We start from the raw sequence: 21,621 nt of genomic DNA, 5'->3' as shown, positions 1-21,621 counted from the left end.
CAAATAGTGATTGGCTTTGAGTTCAAGCTCTGGGACCACTAAAATAAATGCACAAATGACTTGAATATACATTTTTCAAGTGAACTAGAAATATTCAAAAATTCATGAAAAAGTATTCATCATCTTTATTCATCAGGGAAATTAAAATTAAAATTTTGCTAAGATTCCGTGTCACCTGAATCAGAATGGATCTCATCAAGAAAAGAAAACAAATACTGGAAAGAAGATATGGGCAAAAAGCTGTTATACACTGCTGGTGAGAATGTAACTTAAGATAACCACCATAGAAATCAGTATGGAGATTCTTTGTAAAATAAGAATTTAGAACTACCAAATGATGTACAATGCCAATCCCAGTATTCACTAAAAAGATTCAAATTCCATTTACTACAAATTAACTGCATACTCAGGTTTGCTGCACTACTATTTATAATATCTAAGTTATAGAATCAACTTAGGTATTTATCAATAGATGAATGAATAAAAGAAATGCATAAATATATATTTATTATTAAATCATAAATAATGTCATCTATGGAAAAGTAAAGACTAGTCAAAATGACAAATATCATATATATACATATATATATATTTGTGCTTATTTGGAACTCATAAAATAAGATGTGAAAGTTAAAAGGAGGAGGCTCTTATGGATATAGAAAGGAATAAGAGGGAAGGTAAAGGGGAGAAGAGAGGATAATAGAGGGGTTGTATGGCCGACATACAACATATTGATATATGAAAATGTACTAATGAAGCTCAATACTTTATACAATTAATATATGCCAATAAAATAAAACATTATCAACCTTGAAAGGCTAGCAAGTGACTAAAGAAGCCACCCAATTTTAGAAAAGAAATCAGTGATATAGAAGGCAGAGACAATCTTAAATTATCCCATATTGAAATAAAATAGTTTTAAAAAGATACTTTACTGAATGCTGAACACATTATCAGTCATTAAAGTAACACAATATACACATAAATGAGATACCACTTCATGCCATCTATTGACTATAATATGAAGAAGACAAGCCATTATTAAATGTTCATGAGGATATATAGAAATTGGTATTCTTCATAAATTGGTAATAAGTATGTAAAATAGTGTGATCATTTTTAAGGTAAAGTGAATGCTTTTCAAAATGTTAAACATTCACATATTAGATGACTCACTTATTTTACATTTCTATAATAATAATGAAGTAAACTGAAAATTTTTCCACAAAAAATTATACAAATACTGTAGCAATATATTTATACATGTAAAAGCATGTAAAATTGTTCTTGTACAGATTATTGGTTAAAGGGTGATACAGATACTCAAGAGAATATTATTTGCTCATATAAAAGAATGGGCTGGATAGTGGTAGCTCAAGCTTGTAATCCTAGCTACTGAAGATGGTGAGATCTGAGGATCTTCATTCAAAACCAGCCCTGGTAGACAAACCCAAGAGACTCCCCATCACCAATTAATCAGCAAAATAATGGACTGGATGTGTGGCTCACTGCAAGAACACTAGTCATGAAGAAGCAAGTCAAGTGATTTTGAGACCTTGAGTTCAAGCCTCAGTACTTGAAATTAAAAAGAATTAAATTAAAGCTGGGCACCAATGGTTCACACCTGTAATCCTCGCTACTCAGTAGGCTGAGATCTGAGGATCATGGTTCAAAGCCAGCCTGGGCAGGAAAGTCCGTGAGACTCTTATCTCCAATAAACCACTAGAAAACCGGAAGTGGCGCTGTGGCTCTAGCGGTAGAGCGCTAGCCTTGAGCTGAAGAGCGCAGGGACAGCGCCCAAGCCCAGAGTTCAAGCCCCATGATCGACAAAAAGAAAAAAAAAAAAAAAAGAACAGCTGCAGACCAGTAGTTACAGAAGACACTTCTGTATTTTTAAGGACTTTTGCACTGAGTTTTTTGGTTCTTGATCTTTAAAACCTCAGTCAATACTAAGTAATTCAATACTGACTCAGTCCTGAGTCAGGTCATGCAAAATATAATGAACAGGTCACATTCTCTATATTGTGCAATGGAAAAATTGATAATATGTATAAACTATTGGCAGATAGATTCTAATACTGAAATTTGTACTTTAGTAAGTATTAGAAAATTACAGTTGGCTACTACTGCCTTTTGAAATTATATGGCTCATTTATTTATAAATTTATATAGAAAAATTTAATTATACATAAGTATAACTTTAATTTATATTTGTTTATAAATATTAGTAGTAATAAATGAATTTTTTCATATTTTACAGGCCCTAATGTTTCATTCAAATGAAGTTATATTGTAAGCATGATTCTTAAGATATTTTACTTGGTAATTTTGATGAGATAAAAGAAAAACAGCCCCTGACATCTGGTAGTTTGCTTGATTCTATCAGCTAGTCATTGGTATTGGTAGAAACTGATCTGATTCTTGGAGCTGAGCCAGTTTATTTTCTCATTGGATATGAACAGTCTAAGTGAACTTCAACATTACACAATCTTACTGTCACAAAACAAGAACATTTGATAAACTTTCTTAAGCACAGACACAAACACACTCATTGTGAAACTATTGAATACCACTTGTTCTTCTCTGAGGGCTTATCTCCATCTCTTGATAATTTAAGCAGTAGCTGTGGCTTCTTTATCAAGTATAGAATTTGCCACACCTAGTCTTCTCCTTAGATAAGATTTGTTAGGTTACTCAACTACAAAAGTACAACTGGTTCCATATCTTAGCTATAGTAAATAATGCTGCAATAAACCAAGTCATTATGTTGAAAACGAACTTTACAACTTTGGTAGGGGGGCAAGGGGAGGATGGGAAGGGATGGGAAGGGGAAACAAAGGAGGAGGCAACAATGCTTGATAAGAAATGTACTCATTATCTTGCCCATGTATTTGTAACCCCTCTGTACAGTATTTTCACAATAAAAAAAAATAAAAATTAAAAAAAAACAAAAAAAAAACAAAAGTACAACTGTACCTAAGAGTGCCCAATCATCAAAATTCTACTTCCTGGAAACTTTCTTTCTACAATTCATCTAGTCCTAAATTCCATTTTTGTTTGTTTGTTTTGTTTTTTGGTCTGGCAGGAATTGACACAAAGGAAGAATAAAGAAAGAGAAAGGGACAAAAGGAGAAAGGAAGGGAAGGAGGTAGGGAGGCTAAGAAGGAAGAAGTTAAGAAGGCAGGGAAGGATAGAGGGAAGAAGGAAGGAATAGAGGGAGGGAAGATGGTTGTTGATGAATACTTATATCTTCCATTTTCTAAGACACCTAATTTTTACCTTGGATTTATTGAACAAAGTTGCTGTTACATTGTTTTCCTTACTTAGCATCTCTGAACTTAGACCTTCACACTAATCATGAGTTCTGTGTATTGACTGATATCACATTCCCAAAATAAAAGACTAAACAGAATATTGAAATATTAAAATATTAACATATTACAACATTTCTATTTTTATATCCATTTCAATAATATAATGCCAATAATAAACATTTGGTACAAAGTATTAATGGAATAATTTGGAGTTTCTGAAACATAAAGATTTTAATAAGTGATTACTATTTTCTGGTTTAATGACATTGAAAATTAGATACATTTAAAAGACCTTACAACTATCAATTTAAGTTCTTAACACCAAATTAATTTAAAGAAATAATATTAATAAAAATTCATCAAACTTACTCAAACCACATACTTAACATTGTCCAACAAATTAGTATAACACAATAATTTTAAATTTTACTCAAATCAGAAGCAAGTGTAAATAGTATACAAAATAACAGATCAAGCCTGGTGTGGGTGGCTCATGCCCATAATCCTAGCTACTCAGGAGGCTGAGATCTGAGGATCACGGTTCAAAGCCAGTCCAAGTAGGAAAGTCCATGAAACTCTTATCTCCAATAAACCACCAGAAAACGGGAAGTGGCACTGTGTCTCAAGCTGAGTCTCAAGTAGAGCACTTGCTTTGAGCTGAAGAGCTGAGGGACAGTGCCTAGGCCCAGAGTTCAAGCACCACAACCGGCAAAAAAAAAAGAAAAAGAAAAAAAAACCAGATCAATATTACCAAGCATACTTTCATAAAAATGATGTCTATTTATTACAGGGAAAATAGTTTGACCCTCACAATAAAGAACAAATCACTACATGCCATAGTTGCAAACACATGACTCTTATTTCTGTTTATTTTTTAAAGCTTCCAATTGTCGTTAGTTAGAAAAGAAAACTTTCCAAACTATGTTTGACTTCCTAGCCCAGGGTTAAATCACCTTAGTCTATTTTCAGTACTGAAACAATTGTGTTGGCTGGAGTTGCTCAGTCTCCATCGTCTTTAATCCAGAACAAATATCAATTTAGTCATTTCCCATGATTCTCCAAGATGAACAGAAAAAGATTCCTGGAACTTTAGCTTGATATTCAAAAGGCTCTGGATGGCTGGGCCTGCTAGATAACTATTTCCAATGTTCCCACATCCAATTGATTTATTTTTGTACACTGAAGGAGCCTCTCATGTATAGAAAGCTTTAATATATTGAAGCAGAAGATGCTAATAAATATAGGAAATAAAGCATAAGTTGTACTTCAAAATGAGGAAATAGGAAATCCAAAAGCTTGGCAAAGTCATAAGACTCAATGTACTCAAAAAAAGGGAAATGAGCCAGGCATATGTTTATAAGAATTATTTGCAAAAATTCAGCAAACCCTTCAAGATTAACATGCATGGATCTTTCTGTGATTAACAATAGAAGTGTAAAAGCCAGGCACTGGTGGTTCATGCCTGTAATCGTACCTACTCAGAAGGCTGAGATCTGTTAATGTGTGTTTACTTACATAGGTTACCTTATTGCTGTCTGTTTTAACTCTATTTTTTGTTATGCTGAGGGATCAAACCCAAAGCCTTGTACATGCCAGCCAAGTGCTGAACCAGTAAATCAAATCTACAAACTTTGTTTGACCCTCAATTTTTGTAATTTTAAGAAGGTAAATGCATTTTATAAGGCATGTATCATCGTTTTTTACTTTTCTCATATATATATATATATATATATAATATATGTCTATCAATTTGTTTTGTTTTGTTTGAGATAAGGTCTTACTATGTAGCTCCAGCTAGGCTTGAACTTACGATCACCCTGTCTCAGCCTCCTAAATGTTGGAATTACAGTTGTGTGTAACCATACGGAGCCAATCCTTTTTAGTCTTGATGACATTATTCCTTCTAAAGTAAGTAACTTTAAGAACAATCAATCATTAAGTCTCACTTGAAACCAAACCTGTGTGTGTGTGTGTGTGTGTGTGTGTGTGTGTGATGGTCCTGGGGCTTGAACTCAGGGTCTGGCCACTATCCCTGAGACTTTTTTTTTCAAGGCTAGCACTCTACTATTTGTGCTACAGCTCCACTTCTGACTTTTTGGTGATTAACTGGGCTGGATTTGAACCCAATTCTCAGATGTCAACCTCCTGAGTAGCTAGGATTACAAGCATGAGCCACCAGCATGTGGCTTGAAACCAAACTCAAACATCCTTTACTTCTAACATTTGGATTAACTTCTAAGAATTGAGTATGAAGATAGATTATTTACATATTTACATGTCAAAATGAAGATAATATTGAAGACAAGTGTGCATATAAATAGGAGCAAAGAACTGAATTGAAACTATGTCCATGTATTCGTTGTAATTACAACCCATGCTTATGACTAAAAACAATTGTGAAGCTACATTAACACATAGAACATTTCCAGCAAAGTTTAAGGTTCTCTGAATATAAATTGATAGGGCCTCACCCAGGAAGGGCCAAATTCAGTCACACTTAACTGAACTTGGGTTGGTCTATCTGTGAATAATAACATGTCTCAGTATATGAACTTAAAATAACTTATCCTCCAAAAATCCATGAAGTATTATTGGGCTGAGTGATGTCTAACATGATCCTCATAAACATATTAAGAAGATTTATCATTTAATTTCACCTGATCTAACTAAGTATGCACAAAACTTTAGTGGCAATATCTAAAAGCCTAACAGTACAGTTGAAATTGCTATCAATACCATTAGGGCATCTTTCATTTCCATATCATCTTTACATACGTTTGTCATTTATTCTTCAAAATAAAGAAGTACATTTTACTACTGAGTGGTGAAGATGTTGAAAGGGCATCCATTTTTTAAGCACACAAAATAAATGCTAGAGTGAGATCTAGAGACCATGTAGGTTCAGTGTGGTGGTATCTCAGGTCCTTTAACACTGTCATATTATATTTTTAATTAATTTTTTTCAAAGAAACAAGTAGTTCTTACCTTTCTGAGATTTTTTCCATATAATATGTCGGACATTCTCATAATTTGTATTCAACCAACTGAGTAAAATCCTCTCAGAATTAGAATACATGTTGCTGGATCCAAAACAAGGATTTATTTTTGGTGAGTTTTGTTTATGTATGTGAGGTGCAGAATTGGTATAATGAGGTTCAATACGTGATAGCACAAGCACCTGAAATTGAGAAAAAGATGATTTATATTAGACTCAAATAAAAAACTAACAAATTAGAATTTGAATAAAAAGAATATTACAGGTAGATACATAAAGGAAGGTGACAATATTTGCTATTTAAATATATCAATTCAGAGGTAAATGAACAGTGAAGATATGCATTAGGAATATCTGAATTTTACTTCTATAGCTTTTGGTCCATAGAATGTCACACTATTATTTAGGTTAAAAAAAAAACTACATGTGGGAACAGAACTGTTCATTTCAACCACACAACTTTTAGATGCTTTTCTCATTTCTTAACCAGCTAATACAACTAAAAAGTCAAAATGTAAAAAGCTGGCCATGGTGGCACACAGTTATAATCCCAGCACTTGGCAGACCAAGGCAGGAAGATGACTTGCACTGTGAAATCTTGTCTCAAAAAGAAAAACAAAACAATAAAATACAATTGAAAGCTTTAATAGATAGTTCCCATTGAAATAGGTGTGAGGAGCACAATTTAAATGAATATCATTACAGTAATATGGTCAGTATCCATAACCATCCCACATTCACCTCAACATTCTGAAAGCTGCACATAGTGAAGACTTTCAAATTCCCCATGGAAAAGTATGTTTTTCTGGTATGTGGAAGTACATGAAGGAAGCAGAAAGCAAGTCAGAAGCACCAGGGGATAATGATCTCAGAAGCAACTCTTCACAGAAAATGATGATGAAATTGGTGTTTAAATACTCCAATTTCCTCAGCACTCAGTAGGGATTAATCTTAGATATGTTCTGTAATGTCTCCCATAGAACTCTAGGAGATTGAGCCCTGGTTGCTATAAGAAACTTGCTTGAAGCCACATCTATTATTACCTTCTTTATATTCTCTGTTTCAATTCCCTACTGTTCTTGCATGTTGGGATCACTTCTGGGGAAAAAAAAAACTACTTTGGCTAAAATATTTGTCTCAGAGTCTGCTTCCAGGAGAATCCCAATGGACTTTAATAGTCAAGAATATAAATTACTGCTTTGGAAAATAATCACTTCTCTAAGCAGTATACATATCTATGCTAATTGCTAATTACCGTCCCAAATGCTGATAATTTAAAAATCATTAAGATACATATCAGGGTCCCTAAACTGTTTTTATTTCACTTCTTACCATGGGAACGATTTTTAATTTCATCAAGAACCCATTACCCATTGAATTTTTTTCTGGCAGATGTCTAGTGAGAATCATCATCCACAAAATGTGAACTGCGTTTTTGGAAGAAGTGTAAAGAACCGCCTTCTTTCATTCTGGCAGTTATGTCATCTAGAATGTCTTACGTTTCAAGAGGGCTTTTAGATCCATTTTATAGTATAAATCATTTGAACTCTTACCCTTTTCTAGGGAACATTAAATGATAAAAATGTCTGAGCATATCTGATGAGATAAATGTTTTGGTCTAATGATCTTATCTGACTAAGGAATCATCTATTATCTGTCAAATCTCCTCTGCAAAGGAAACAAGGTCTGCAAGTGAACCTTGACTCAAAACTCAGATTTAATGCTGGACACACAAGGGGCATGAATATAGCTTCTGGTACAGAAAGAACCACCATTCTTAGAGCCTAATTCTATAGAAGTATTTTTTTTATTCTCAAAGATGAAAGACCTGTTGGTTTTCACTAAGCTACAGACTAGTAGGCTCCATCAAATATGCTAAAAATGAATTGCTAGAAAAAGAACTAAAGAATAAAAACAGAAAGAACAAGACTTATTCATATGAAAATTAAATATATCTTTGGAGCATGTATTATGTTCCTCAACATCAAAACTACATAAAGTATGAGTTAAATGAATAGAATGAGGATTACAGGAGGATTAGCTGTGCCAGGTAATCAATCAAACTTAGATAAATCAATTTTAGTGGTCTATACTTTCCTGCCTTCATAAAACTTGGTTCACATTTCCATTTTTAAAAGATCTGATTGAAGAATGATTTGTAATAGATTACCCACATAATAGAACAAAATTTATGCTATATCACAATTGAGCATATATTAGAAATAAAATGAAAATCACAAACTAGGAAAATTGAGGGAATGGATGTGATTGGGGGAGATAAGAGAGAACGATGAAAGAGGGGACAGTGAGCAAGAGGCATTGTACTCATAAACTCACATGCTGATTTGAACTTCCTTTGTACAACTATTTAAAGATAATTTTTAAAAACTCTCACTAATGATACATATTTACAGGTATTGTATACTATCCATCAATGATATCTTTTCCCTATGAACTTTGGCATTATATTTATCTTATTGCTGTTCAATGACAATTCTGGATTATCTTATCTTTAAGTTGTTGTACAAAGGGGTTTCAATGCAATATGTCACTGATAATTTTTAATTATATATTATTTCAATGCACTGGCACAGAAAGAAGATAATAATTTTCATCATTAAATTTTCAATAAATCTCTAAAAAATATCTATTTACATACTTCTTCTGAAGAATCATTTCAAATAGACCTACGTTGCCTAGAAGGAAGATAGCTAGTTTTTTACTTTTAGATTTAGGGATGTCTGATCATTTAACATTTAATTGATGTATCTTTATATAATTAACTCAAGGACTTTGCAAAAGTAAATTTGTAGGACATCCAAATTAATTGAGAAATCAAACAAATAAGCCATATATCATTGTTAAAATACTGGATTAAGTAATGAGTGATTATTCATTACCCTGAGGATGCCATGTAACCACAAAACCACAATATCCTAAGACTTGGAAGTTTCTCCTTTACTGAAATGTACAAATGTATACGCTCTGTGGCTTTAACTTTTTTTTGTCAGTCATGGAGCTTGAACTCTGGGTCTGAGTACCATTCCTGAGCACTTCCGGTTTTCTGGTGGTTAATTGGAGGTAAGAGTCTCATAGACTTCCCTGCTGGGACTGGCTTTGAAAGGTGATCCTCAGATCTCAACTTCCTGAGTAGCCAGGATTACAGGTGCCAGTCACATGCAACTGGCTTGAGGCTTTAACTTTTGTGAATGTTTCTGGATTGTATGAACAGTGAGTAGGACAATGGAATCCACTCGTGTGTGTGTGTGTATGTGTGTGTGTGTGTGTGTGTGTGTGTTCCCTCCACCTGTTGTCTGCCATGCTGCATTATGATGTGGAACGGAGCTCCTGCATTTGGCAGACAGCCCTAGTGTGGGGGTGCCCAGGTCAGCCCTGTGCCCCGTGGGGGCCCTGGCCCTCAGCAGAGTCATCCCATTAGAATCTCCTCTTTGAGCCACAATGCTTTGCTGTCCCTAAGCCTTTTGTGCTATTACTTAAGCTATGTCAGCAAGCTGAAATTCAAAGTTTACTGGGGATGCAAGGACAACATTCCCAACATGTATTTGCCTATGGGGAATGGGAAATTCGGAACTAGCATCCAGTCAGCAATGAGCTCATTTTTCCTACAGTTCTGAAGTGTCCAACAGAGGAAAGTTTTCAGGAAGGATTTATTTACTTATTTATTTTTGTCGGCGCTGTCCCTCAGCTCTCCAGCTCAAGGCTAGCGCTCTACCACTTGAGCCACAGCACCACTTCCGGTTTTCTGGTGGTTTATTGGAGATAAGAGTCTCACGGTCTCTCCTGCCCGGGCTGGCTTTGAACCGCGATCCTCAGATCTCAGCCTCCTGAGTAGCTAGGATTACAGGCGTGAGCCACCAGCGCCCGGCTCAGGAAGGATTTAAAGAGTGGTGATATCCTCAATTATGGATGGGTGGATTTAAGATGATGATGCATAATATGGACTCTTGTCCTGAAATAATGGGAAAAAAACCCAAAGCACATATAGAAACAACTCATCTATCCAAATCTTACCTGTGTGGACAAAATGTCATAGAGAAGACAGAAATACATATTTCAGGACCACGATACATAGTTCAAATACATAGTTTTTGGATGTATAAATACTCTGAGCTACACTATTTGGTATCTCGAAAATTACAAGTTGGCTTTCTCCCTCTTAATTCATAAAAATCCATGTGGCATTTTTGGTTAGAATTTATTTGTTTTGTTTTAGAGACAATTTCAGTAAGAGTGGATACCTATCTTAGACTAGAAAAGGTATAATAGGAAAACCTAATACTCTAAGTAGGCACACTGATAACAGTAACAAGCAAGTGACATGATAGCCATATGCCAAGAAAATAAAGAAAAAACTATTAAAAACCAAAAATAAGAATCAAAATGTCTGAGCACCAACTACAGGGGAAACAATGTGTCCCATGCTATTTTTTCCCTTTTTTTAAAGTTTTATTGTAAAGTTGATATACAGAGGGGTTACAGTTATGTAAGTCAGTTAATGAGTACCTGTTCAATATTTTTCTGGTTACCTCAGTCATGCAAATACAACCGTAGATAATGACTGAAGATTTCGTGGTCTCACCTACCCATAGCAACAAATAATTTGATTTTATTACATAGATTTTAAACTAATTTGGAAAAAATGTTTACTAAGAAAGACTTTTTACTTGAAAATATCTTATTGTAGAAAAGACTTGTGAGAGTACACTGGAAACAAATGAGAAAGCAAATGGTAAAACTTCTTCAGCTATTTATCTCTGATCATATTTGCTCCCAAGTTTTGTATAAACTACCATCATATTTAGATCTTTTAGTACATAGATTCCTCCTTACTGTACTTACATTTAGAATGATATTTTGTCTTTGAGGGTTCTGTTAGAGTTTTCCACTTATTTTGCCTATCTTAGGGCTTGAACTCAAGGCCTGGGCACTGTCCCTCTGACCTTTTGTTGCACATGCCTAGGGTTCTACCACTTGAGCCACAGTTCCACTTCCAGCTTTTGGTGATTAATTGAAGTTCATAATCTCAAGGACTTCTCTTCCTCGCTGACTTTGGACCATCATCCTTAGATCTATAGGCATGAGTCATCAGTGCCCAGCAAATGTTTTCCACATTTTATGCTTTCATTACCTATCATTTTTTAATTACAAATTCATTTTTGTCATTTGAAAATGTAATGCAGAACAACTACAATTAAATATACAGATTTAAGAAGCAGAAGTAATCAATGCATAATGAAATTGAGTGAAATAAGCTATATCCTGTTACTCCAGTAACTAGGAAGAACTAATAAATGGAATCCTCTGATGTATGCACGGGCTCTCAATATGAGACAGAATCTAAAATGATTTTTGGAAAAATCACAAACTTCCACTTATTCTTATACTTAAGCAATATTATTTTCTTTTTCATATGAAACTGTCAATCCATTTCTGCTTAATATATGGCTGGAGCAACCCATGCTATAAATAGAATACGTGGAACAACACAACACATAGATGACCTAAGGCAACACAACACACAGATGACCTAAGGCAATCTTTATTTTTTACCACCAAAACAATGAAGAAAAACCTCAAATTTGTGCTGCAACCTTAAGTATTTCTACAGACTAATGCATACACTTTCAGTACAGCAGGAGCAAAATTAATTTATCATGGTGTCTTGACATGCCATACCTTCTGCAACCTCTTTCCCACAAGTCCTGTTTTCCCCTAGTCTTGACTGGAATCAAACTCTACTTAATTACCAAATAAGAAACTGTCATCCTTGACCTCTCTCTCCATCAACTCCAAAGATGTAGTCATTCAGCAAAGAACATGGTACTTTGTGAGGAATAATAAAATTTAGTGAAATGACTAAATTCTGACCAATGGAATATGAAATGGAAATGATGCACCTTTCAAGTGACATCCTTAAATATATTTCCTCATCCCCTATTACTCCTTTACCTGCTCATTTATTTTCCGGAGAACATAGATACATAGAAAAGCTAAACCATTCATTTTTCAGTATTTACACACAGAGTAAGCATTGCCTATTGTTGAGCCAAAATACTTTTCATGTGAATAAAGCAAATTACATCAAACAAGAATGGAAGAGTTACCTTGTATGTCTGCAAGAAAACATCTGTCCATGCCCATTTACTCCAGCCTTCAAACTTTTTCATATCTATAGTTACAGAATATTTCTCCATGGGTGTAGAGGAACGCAGAACCTTGGAATCAGGGGAAGACTTCAAGAAATAAAATATTACATTTAGAAAAGAAATAAAATATTATAACACAAATTAACATTTGAGGCAAATGTAAATGTAAATTCATTTACAAAAAATTTCATGCCCTTTTCATATATGCATCAACAGCTCTAGCTATCATATGCCAAAAGTATACATTATCAACAGAATTAATATTCCATAGCATGAAGTCACTCCTTTAGCCCATTGATTATCACTCCACACTTCTTCCCTGTCTACTACTCATTCTGTATTAGACAAGGTAGAACAAGATGCAAACTTCCATTGAGCCTTGAGGCCAAAAAGAACCAGACCTTTGGACTGACCCATAAAAAAAAAAGGTCAGGCACTGGTGGCTCACACCTATAATCCTAGCTACTCAGGAGGTTGGGATATGAGGATCTTGTTTTGAAGCCAGCACAGGCAGGAAAGTCCATGAGACTCTTATCTCCAATAAACTACTCAGACAAAGCCAGAAGTGGTACTGTATCTCAAGGGATAGAGCACTAGCCTTGAGCCAAAGAAGGTCAGGGACACTGCCAAGGCCCAGAATTCAAGCCCCAGGACCAGCAAAAAAAAATGAGAAAAAGAAAAATTAGGGCTGAAAAATAGCTCCATGGCTCTTTCAAGTCATGTGGTGACAGCACCATTACTAAAGCCCACTCACTTAGGCCTTTGACCCCCTTAAAAGCTATATCCTTCCTCAATAGATTGTCATAAAATAAACTGTATACTTTGAGTAACTACATATGTCTTACTTAATTTCTCCCTATTCTTCCCTAAAACTGAAGTAAGGAAGCAGTATGTGGTGGTGAAATTGAAGATATACATTCTTGAAATTTTTATAAACTCATACCACTGTATTTACAAAGCCTCCTCTAACAGCAACTATGTTTAGGAAAGTCACATAATCATATTTTTCCATAGAACAATAGGTTTTTAGATGAATGCACACACAAAATAACATGAGCTACTCAAAGAGAATTAAACATTGGAATGTTCCATGTATAAACATCAACAACTCCCGAATAGAACCTTTTAATAAAGACTACAATATTAACAAATTCAATAACTGTGTCGATGTTTCCTGGACATTGTTTTCTTACCATTATTTTGCGCCACCTCCTATAATCATCCGGCTCAAACAAAAATTCTGGAAGTATGTGAGATATACATCCTCCCTGAGCACTAAAATTTAAAAAAAAAAAACTTGATTATTGGCAGTGATCTTCAACTAAATTACTTCAATAATAACTAGGAACCAATGGCTAATGTCTAATAATTTTTACTTTTCAGGAGGCTGAAATGTAGAGGATTGTGGTTCAAGAACAGCCTGGGCAGAAATGACCTCTGGACTACCTCTCCTAAACAACAAACAGAAAAAGAGATGGAGATGTGGCTTAAATGGTTTGTGCCAGCCCTAACTTCAAACTCCAAAATCAACAAAAATATATTCAATAATAAGCTTTTTATATGGATTGAATCCTAATTTTCAAATTTAAAATTTGTATAATTAAAAATTTCCTAACTTATTTATAAGATGATTTTTTTTGTTGCTTTGGATGTCCCTCCTCCACGGTATAACTCCTGTTTTCACTGTATTTGATGTTGGTATAATTTGTGGAGCAGAAGGAAAAAAAAACAAATTGTTTAAATAGGGATACAGGTTGACCCATTGCAACAATGAGATGTACAAGATGTTATGTTGAAAAACGAACTTTACAACTTTGGCATAGGGGTGGAGAGGGGGTAAGGGGGGGGGGGAGGGAGGGGAAGGAAGGGAGGTGGAAGGCATGGTAGGGGAAAAACAAAGGAGGAGGCAACAATGATTGATAAGAAATGTACTTATTACCTTGCTCATGTAATTGTAACCCCTCTGTACAGTATTTTCACAATTATAAAACAAATTTCCTAAATAATAAAATTGCATATGATGTGACCTTTAAAGAATTTAATTGATGCCGGGCGCTGGTGGCTCACGCCTGTAATCCTAGCTACTCAGGAGGCTGAGATCTGAGGATCGCGGTTCAAAGCCAGCCCGGGTAGGAGAGACCGTGAGACTCCTATCTCCAATAAAAACCACCAGAAAACCGGAAGTGGCGCTGTAGCTCAAGTGGTAGAGCGCTTCCCTTGAGCTGAAGAGCTGAGGGACAGCGCCCAGGCCCAGAGTTCAAGCCCCACGACCGACAAAAAAAAAAAAAAAGAATTTAATTGATTAAAAAGTATTTTGTAAGTAACTAAAACCGCACACTTATATATCCTTATACCAATAATTATTACTTAGTCTCTGTTGCCAATATAATAACAATTTTCTTGTTGTTATAGCATTAAAATTTTGAAAATCTGGAAACTTTTGAACACAACAGAAGTATCTAGTAGCTCATTAGTTCTCTAACTACTTTAATGCTTACTGAAGAATTATTATCATATATGGCTAAATATAGAAAACTCTAAATATCAGGAAGTCCATATCTATTTTTTTCCAAAGAGACTTGCAATATTAAAGAATTTTTATTATGTAAGTTTGTGATAGTATATATGAAGTGGTAAATGTCTGCTTGTATTATATAATCCATTTTAAAACCTACAATTTTTCTATCTACCTATCTACTACTTTTTCACTGCAAAAGAATTCCTTTTCTTTTCTCTCTTCTATTCTCTTCCTGGTACAAGGGCGTTAATGCAGAGCTTCACGTTCGACTTTTTCACTCATGGCTGGTGCATTATCACTTAAGCCACAATTCTAGTCAAGTATTTTGCTGGGTAATTGGAGATAAGTCTCATGCGTTTGTCTGTTCTTGATAAAAGAGGTTTGAGTCCGTTAGTCTAATTCATTTAATGAACACAGAACACCATTCAGCAATAAAACAGAGAAAAATATTGCATCTACTGTTCCATTGGAGAGGCATCTTTCAGAGTATATAGTCCTGTAATTACTGAGAAACAAGGGGGAAAAAAGAAAGCTCAAGATGATGATGGAAATTCAAGCCTTGAAGATAGAACCAAGGAATTTAAAGATACATGAGGAAAGAAATTTGTGGATGTAGAGGCAGTGAGCACAGTTCTAGAGCTGTCCATTTTGTTGTAATCCTGGACCACTCTAAGCAAGTGAAAAAAAATGCTGCCTTCTTTGTTTGGAAATTGAGCAACATTTCTCTGATTCTCAGGCAGTTCTTACCCTAATGTATATTACTTGCATAAATCGTCATCATATTTCAATTATTGTAGTCTTGTACAAAGTTTTATTTTAATGTAACACTGTTTTTGAGCAGAAATGAGCAAACTAAAGCCTTTGTAAGAAAGTAATTAAGCTATGCCTCTATTCTGTTGGAATCTTGTAGAGTAAAACAAGACAACTGAGAGGAGAGGCATATGGAGAAATTTAGAAATTGGAATCATTTCTTATAACCAAAATTGAGAAAGGATTTCAGGAATAAGTGATCAGTCCAATCAAATGCTACTGATAGCTTAAATAAAAGAGAGCCAATACAATGGGAGATTCTCAGGAAGGACATCATCTGTTATGTATTTGAGCATTCTATATGGCACACGGGAGAGCAGAACAGGATAAAAGTTAAAGATGAAGAATATACTTTTACATTTTAAAGGTTGTGCTGTCTGTCATCAATGTTTGTTGTTTTCCTTTCTGAATCTATTTCAAAGTCTATTTTCATCACTCCTTAAGACACTATTTACATTTATATCTTCTTGTAAATTCATTTTATTTATTTTTTGTTTATGTGGTACCAAGGAATCGATCCCAGGGCCTCATGCATGCTAACCATTAAGCTACATTCCTAGCCCCATTTATGTCTTATCAGTAGATATTACGATTTGTTTGTGGTGCTATGGAATTTAATAACTTATTTGGTTACACTTTTACATACTAAGTTTTCTGCTTGAGTATTTTTCTGTGCCTTCAGTGACTAGTTAAAGGTAAAATATGATGAAATAGCTATTCAATTCCAAACTGATCTCTAAATTTTTAATTTTAACTTAATCTCTAAAAATTTATTTCTTTATTGTACAAAGTAGATATTACTTGCACAAAAGTCATTCCACTGTGTCATCAAATTTAACTGGGGAAGCTAATAGCTTTTATGACTTTTGAATTTTAGTAGATTTATTTCTATGATGAAACATGTACACATATCTTGGATTAATGACCCAATTTTATTAACCACACTGCCACTTTCTAAATGTTAAGTAATTTTTATCACAGTCAACATATCCTGATGGGCAAGTATTTGCTGATAAGGAGCAAATAAATCTGAATGGCTTGGCTTTAATGCCAAAATCATTTTTCCGTACTCATCCTTACATAACATGTCAAAACAGAAACGACCCATGCAAATGTCAACACTATTGGGAGCTAAGACAATAAATATGCTACAAGAATTAACACAAAAATACAAGTACCATAGAGTTTAATAATAGAATAGTTTAATTTCTATAGCAACTATAGGTTCAGAATTTGTATTCAGAACTTCTTTTGCTCTCAGTTAATATTCCATCAAATTACAGATAATATTTTGAAATAAGTATCAGAAATTTTACCATATTTAATTACTGGCTTTTCCTTCTTGAAACAGTCTTCTATTATCAAAAGTAGAAATGACAAACTAAAAGAAAAGCTGTATATTTTCTATTTCAAACATACATTTCAGGGCTGGGAAGGTGGCTCAGTGGTAGAGTGCTTGTCTTGCATGCATGAGGCCTTGGGTTCAATTCCTCAGCACCACATAAGCAGAAAAAGCCAGAAGTGGTGCTGTGGCTCAGGTGGTAGAGTGCTAGCCTTGAGCTGAAAGCTGAGGGACAGCGCCCAGGCCCAGATTTCAGGCCCCACGACCAGCAAAAAAACAAAAACAAAAACAGCAAACAAAAAAAAACATACATTTCAACAAATTTCCTAGTCTATCTAATAAACTGAGGATATACCTGGCACACAACAACTTTCTGACATTTCTTATAAAAGCCAAATATTATTTTCTAATAGAAATTTATTAAAATACTCTAGTAAACATGATATCATAAGTCATTTCAGTGTATTACTACAGTAATATATATCATATTGAAATAACTTTATGAAAGCACCTTAACATACAAAAGCCTTAGCCCATACTGCACCGAATTTAAAGTAACAATAATAATGACTTATAATGATGTACATTTTATCAACCAAATAAGTTTAGGAATTCTCATCCTCAGCTTTATAAATGTTGAACTTGGAGTTCAAAGCAGATGAAGTAAGTATGCAAGGTTATAGAAATACAAATGAGCTGGAATTGAAGCCTGAATCTAATTTGATTCTTTTATTCTAGTTCAGTGCACTGTTTCAGGATCACTGGGCTACTTTGAAATAGTACATTCTTAGATGAAAATTCATTAAATAAGTTCTAAAACAGACCTAAATAAAGAAGAAGAATATAAAGTTATACAAAGATAATATATAAAAACTTGGGGGTGGGGGGAAGGGAGAGTAGGAGAAAAATGAGGGAAGTGGTAACAAGTTTGACAAGAAATGTACTTATTACCTTACTTATGTAACTGTAACCCCTCTGTATATAACCTTGACAATAAAAAATACCTAAAAAAACCATTAAATTAAATTTAGCCATAAGGGATTTTATGTTGCTTTATATAGATATATTTATTTTTGAGGAATGAGTAAATTACTTTAAACTAAATGAAATAAAAATCAGAATAATTATAGTTTATATTTTTACAACGTCTTAGTTTTCAGCTACAATATAGGGTATTTGATGTTTATATTCTACTAGATTAAGTTTCTGAATATTCAAATAAGTGAAAATATTTTTTTCAAATAAAACGAATCATATCATATACGTGTAAAAGTCAAAACAAGTGAAATTAAATAAAAGGATATTATTCACTGTGTTTGTTTTCCATAATGAAATTCTTTGGGCAAGCAGGTTGGCTTAAACAATACAATTTTATTTTCTAGCACATAGCTACCATCTCACTGTGTTTTTTTCGTTTCTTTTCTCTTAAGTGGAGCGGGGAGGAGAAAGGGAAGCAGGAGGATGGAGAGGAAAAAAAAGGGGTGGAGAGGTCATCTCTTCTTCTTAAAAGGATTTATTACCTCCTTTAGCCTTAATATCTCAATTACCTCCTGCAAGATCATATCCCCAAGCATGCAACTGGTGGCTCAAGCCTGTAATCCTAGCTACTTAGGAGGCAGAGATTTGAGGGTGGTGGTTCAAAGCCAGCCTGGGCAAGAAAGTCTATGAGAGCCTGATCTTCAATAAACTACTCAGATAAAGCTGGAAGTGCTGTCGCTCAAGTAGTAAAGTGCTAACCTTGAGCACAAAGAGGCTCAGGGACAATGCCCAGGCCCTGACTTCAAGCCCCAAGAAGGACAAAAAACAAAAACAAAAACGACAAAAAACTTCTCTCCTTAATTCCCAGAATGAAGGCCTTCAACATATGCATTTAGACAAAAGTACAATTAATGGCAAAAAGACAAGAAATATTATGCAGATTACTGCAAACACAATCTTATGAAATTTATTATCACATCTGATTATATGTTTATAATACAATCCCAGATGCTATTGTAGTGGTCTGAATGAGATCTTATTCGCGAGTGGAAACCCAAACTCCCAGTAAGTCCTGATGTGGCTCTGTAGAGATGTGTCAAGTGAACAATAAGATTATTATAGTGGGCCCTAGTCCAGTTTGATGCTGTCTTTTAAGAAGAAGAAATCTGAACCCACTGAGGGGCACCAAGGACATTATACAGAGAGGATAAAAATCCTTGAAGATATAGTGAAAGCCATCTGCAAGCCAAGGAATGCGGCCTCAGTTGAAGACCTTAGAATGCCAGCCTCTAAAAATGTGAGAAAATAAATTTCTGGCCTTTAAGCAACCCAGTCCATCTTAGAAAATGAATACAGGTATAATGAAATACAAATCTATTTGCAGATTCACAGTTTAATAAGGTTTTTATATTTAAAATGCATAATATATAGTCTACCTTTTCTAATATGATCCTCTTTCATTGCTTACATTCTCTTGAAATATAAGTCCTTTACTTGTACTACTTTTCTGTTAAATTTTTGTATTACAGTTTTTTCTCATAAAATTTATGTGACTATTCTGAGACCTAATTTCAAAGTTTTATTCCCTATGAGACATAAACTCAAAAGGCAAATATCTGTGAAGGAAAATAAATAACTGACCTTATTCTGTGCTATCAATAATCCTCAGTTTCAATGACAAGAGATAAATAGCATGTGATTTTTACCTCATGAAACTCACATGTTAGTGAAATTGAACAACTCAATTTTGAGACAGAGGAATGGAAAATGATGTTTATACCATTTTGTATAATCAATGCAATGTTGTCCATTAACATTGAATGTAGAGAGCTAGGGATGTGTCTTTGTTTCTTTCTTTGTGTCTTACAAGCCAAACAGTTTGATGTAATTCTGATCTTTGTGATAAATGCTAAAAAAAAAAAAATTCAGCTCCTCTTCCCCAACTTCTAATGTGAGGAGATATCTGGAAAGAGAAGATTCATTCTCAAGTAAATAAATCTTTAATGATAAGCTTCCTTATATGCATGATACCTCCTAAAACTGTGTTCTACTTTTATATATTTTTGGTTTGTTATTGTTTGATAAAAGAGGGCTGAAAATTGCATATGGCCTCTAGCATCTGAATTGTCCATGCATGAGACAGGGCTTATATCAGACAAGCATACCTATATATGCAGAGCATGACTTTTCTGGATCATTGATTTTTCTGTCAACGTTGTCTCTGTGATTGGAACCTACTTGTCAAGTGAACATATGCTGTTGATTCTAAGATGTGGACTTGGACTTTTCTCTAAGTCTCACCAAGGATCAAGATGTTCCCTATAACTGTTGCAATCAAATATTTTTCATTCATATGGAATATCTTTAGTATCCGATCATAGCAACCTTCATTGGCTACCTGGGTCATAATTCAAAGTTCTAGCTCGATCCCAAGCCATAAAGAAATTAATGCAGTTTTGACTATATGGTAGTAAGAACTTAGCAAATGAAAGAAATATTTTGCTTAATCTATGTGAAACTTTTAATAGTACCCCTGTTAGGGGTTCAAAAATCCTTATTTGTAACTTTTAAAACTGAATGCTAAATAATTTATTTTTGATTTAAGAGTCCTTAGCTTACTCTTTCATCTAACTTTTTGCTAAAACAGAGAATATCAAACAGAAAAAGCAAAAGAGAAAGTGCACTAATATAAAAATTGTAAGTAACTAATGCTACTTTAGTGAAGAAGGAAGATGAAGGGCAAATAAGAATAGAGCCTGTGAAGGTGGGAATTTCAGTAACAACAATACTGACATGCAGGACAAAGAAGCAATATAAACTCAGAAACCCTATGCTCTGACTTGTTTTTTTTGTATTGGTATTTGAACTCAGGATCTTGTGCTTGCTAGGGAGGCACTCTGCCATCTGAGCAACAATAACAATCCAATTCCTCAGACTTCAGTTAACATTGCTTTCCCATTTCTTGGCCATTTGTCAATTCATCTATTAGAGTAACACAGAATTAGGATCATAATTATTTTTACAATAGGTTATTATCAATCATGTGTGAAACATTTTACCTGGCATTATAGACTTTAACTATATAAACTAAAATTTCACAGATTCTACAATATTTGATGATACTAACAGTAAACAGAGGAACAAAGCTAATCAGATTCTTTCCCTTTTTTGTTAAGTTGATTTGTGAGATTATGTGTCTTACATAAGAATTTTCAAAGTAACATTATGGTTCAGGACTTAGGAAATTGTAATAAATGCAAATAGCCGTCATAAAACTCTATGATAAGGGCCAGAAAATCATTTTAACAAGACCTCCTGGTGATTCAGATGTATGGTAAAGCGTGAAAATAACTTCCTTGAATTACAAAGATAAAATGTAAGTATAAAAATGATCATAAAATGCTTATTTTCTGTTACAAGAACATATTTTTCTATTGTGTGTTTTATAGGGCATATAATAATAAATTGTTTAAAAATAATACAAAAAATTTCAAAGA

At 34.1% G+C, this 21,621-nt stretch overlaps 1 protein-coding gene across 1 annotated transcript in view; it reads right to left on the bottom strand.

Annotated features, from left to right (window-relative positions):
• The window catches only part of Cfap47 (cilia and flagella associated protein 47), a 236,069-nt gene that overhangs the window by 126,801 nt on the left and 87,647 nt on the right, over positions 1-21,621 (bottom strand). Inside the window, exons 31-33 of the mRNA XM_042702461.1 lie at positions 13,670-13,751; positions 12,435-12,563; positions 6,300-6,492 (exon numbers count right to left, since the gene is read on the bottom strand). Of these exons, the coding sequence (XP_042558395.1) occupies positions 6,300-6,492; positions 12,435-12,563; positions 13,670-13,751 (404 nt within the window). The remainder of the gene's footprint in view (positions 1-6,299; positions 6,493-12,434; positions 12,564-13,669; positions 13,752-21,621) is intronic.

The sequence above is a fragment of the Dipodomys spectabilis genome, unplaced genomic scaffold (genome assembly GCF_019054845.1).
Source record: "Dipodomys spectabilis isolate Male_0828 unplaced genomic scaffold, ASM1905484v1 ptg000324l, whole genome shotgun sequence".
Taxonomy (NCBI): domain Eukaryota; kingdom Metazoa; phylum Chordata; class Mammalia; order Rodentia; family Heteromyidae; genus Dipodomys; species Dipodomys spectabilis.
Note: the sequence above shows the minus strand (reverse complement) of the source record. Positions and strands in the feature narration are given on the sequence as shown.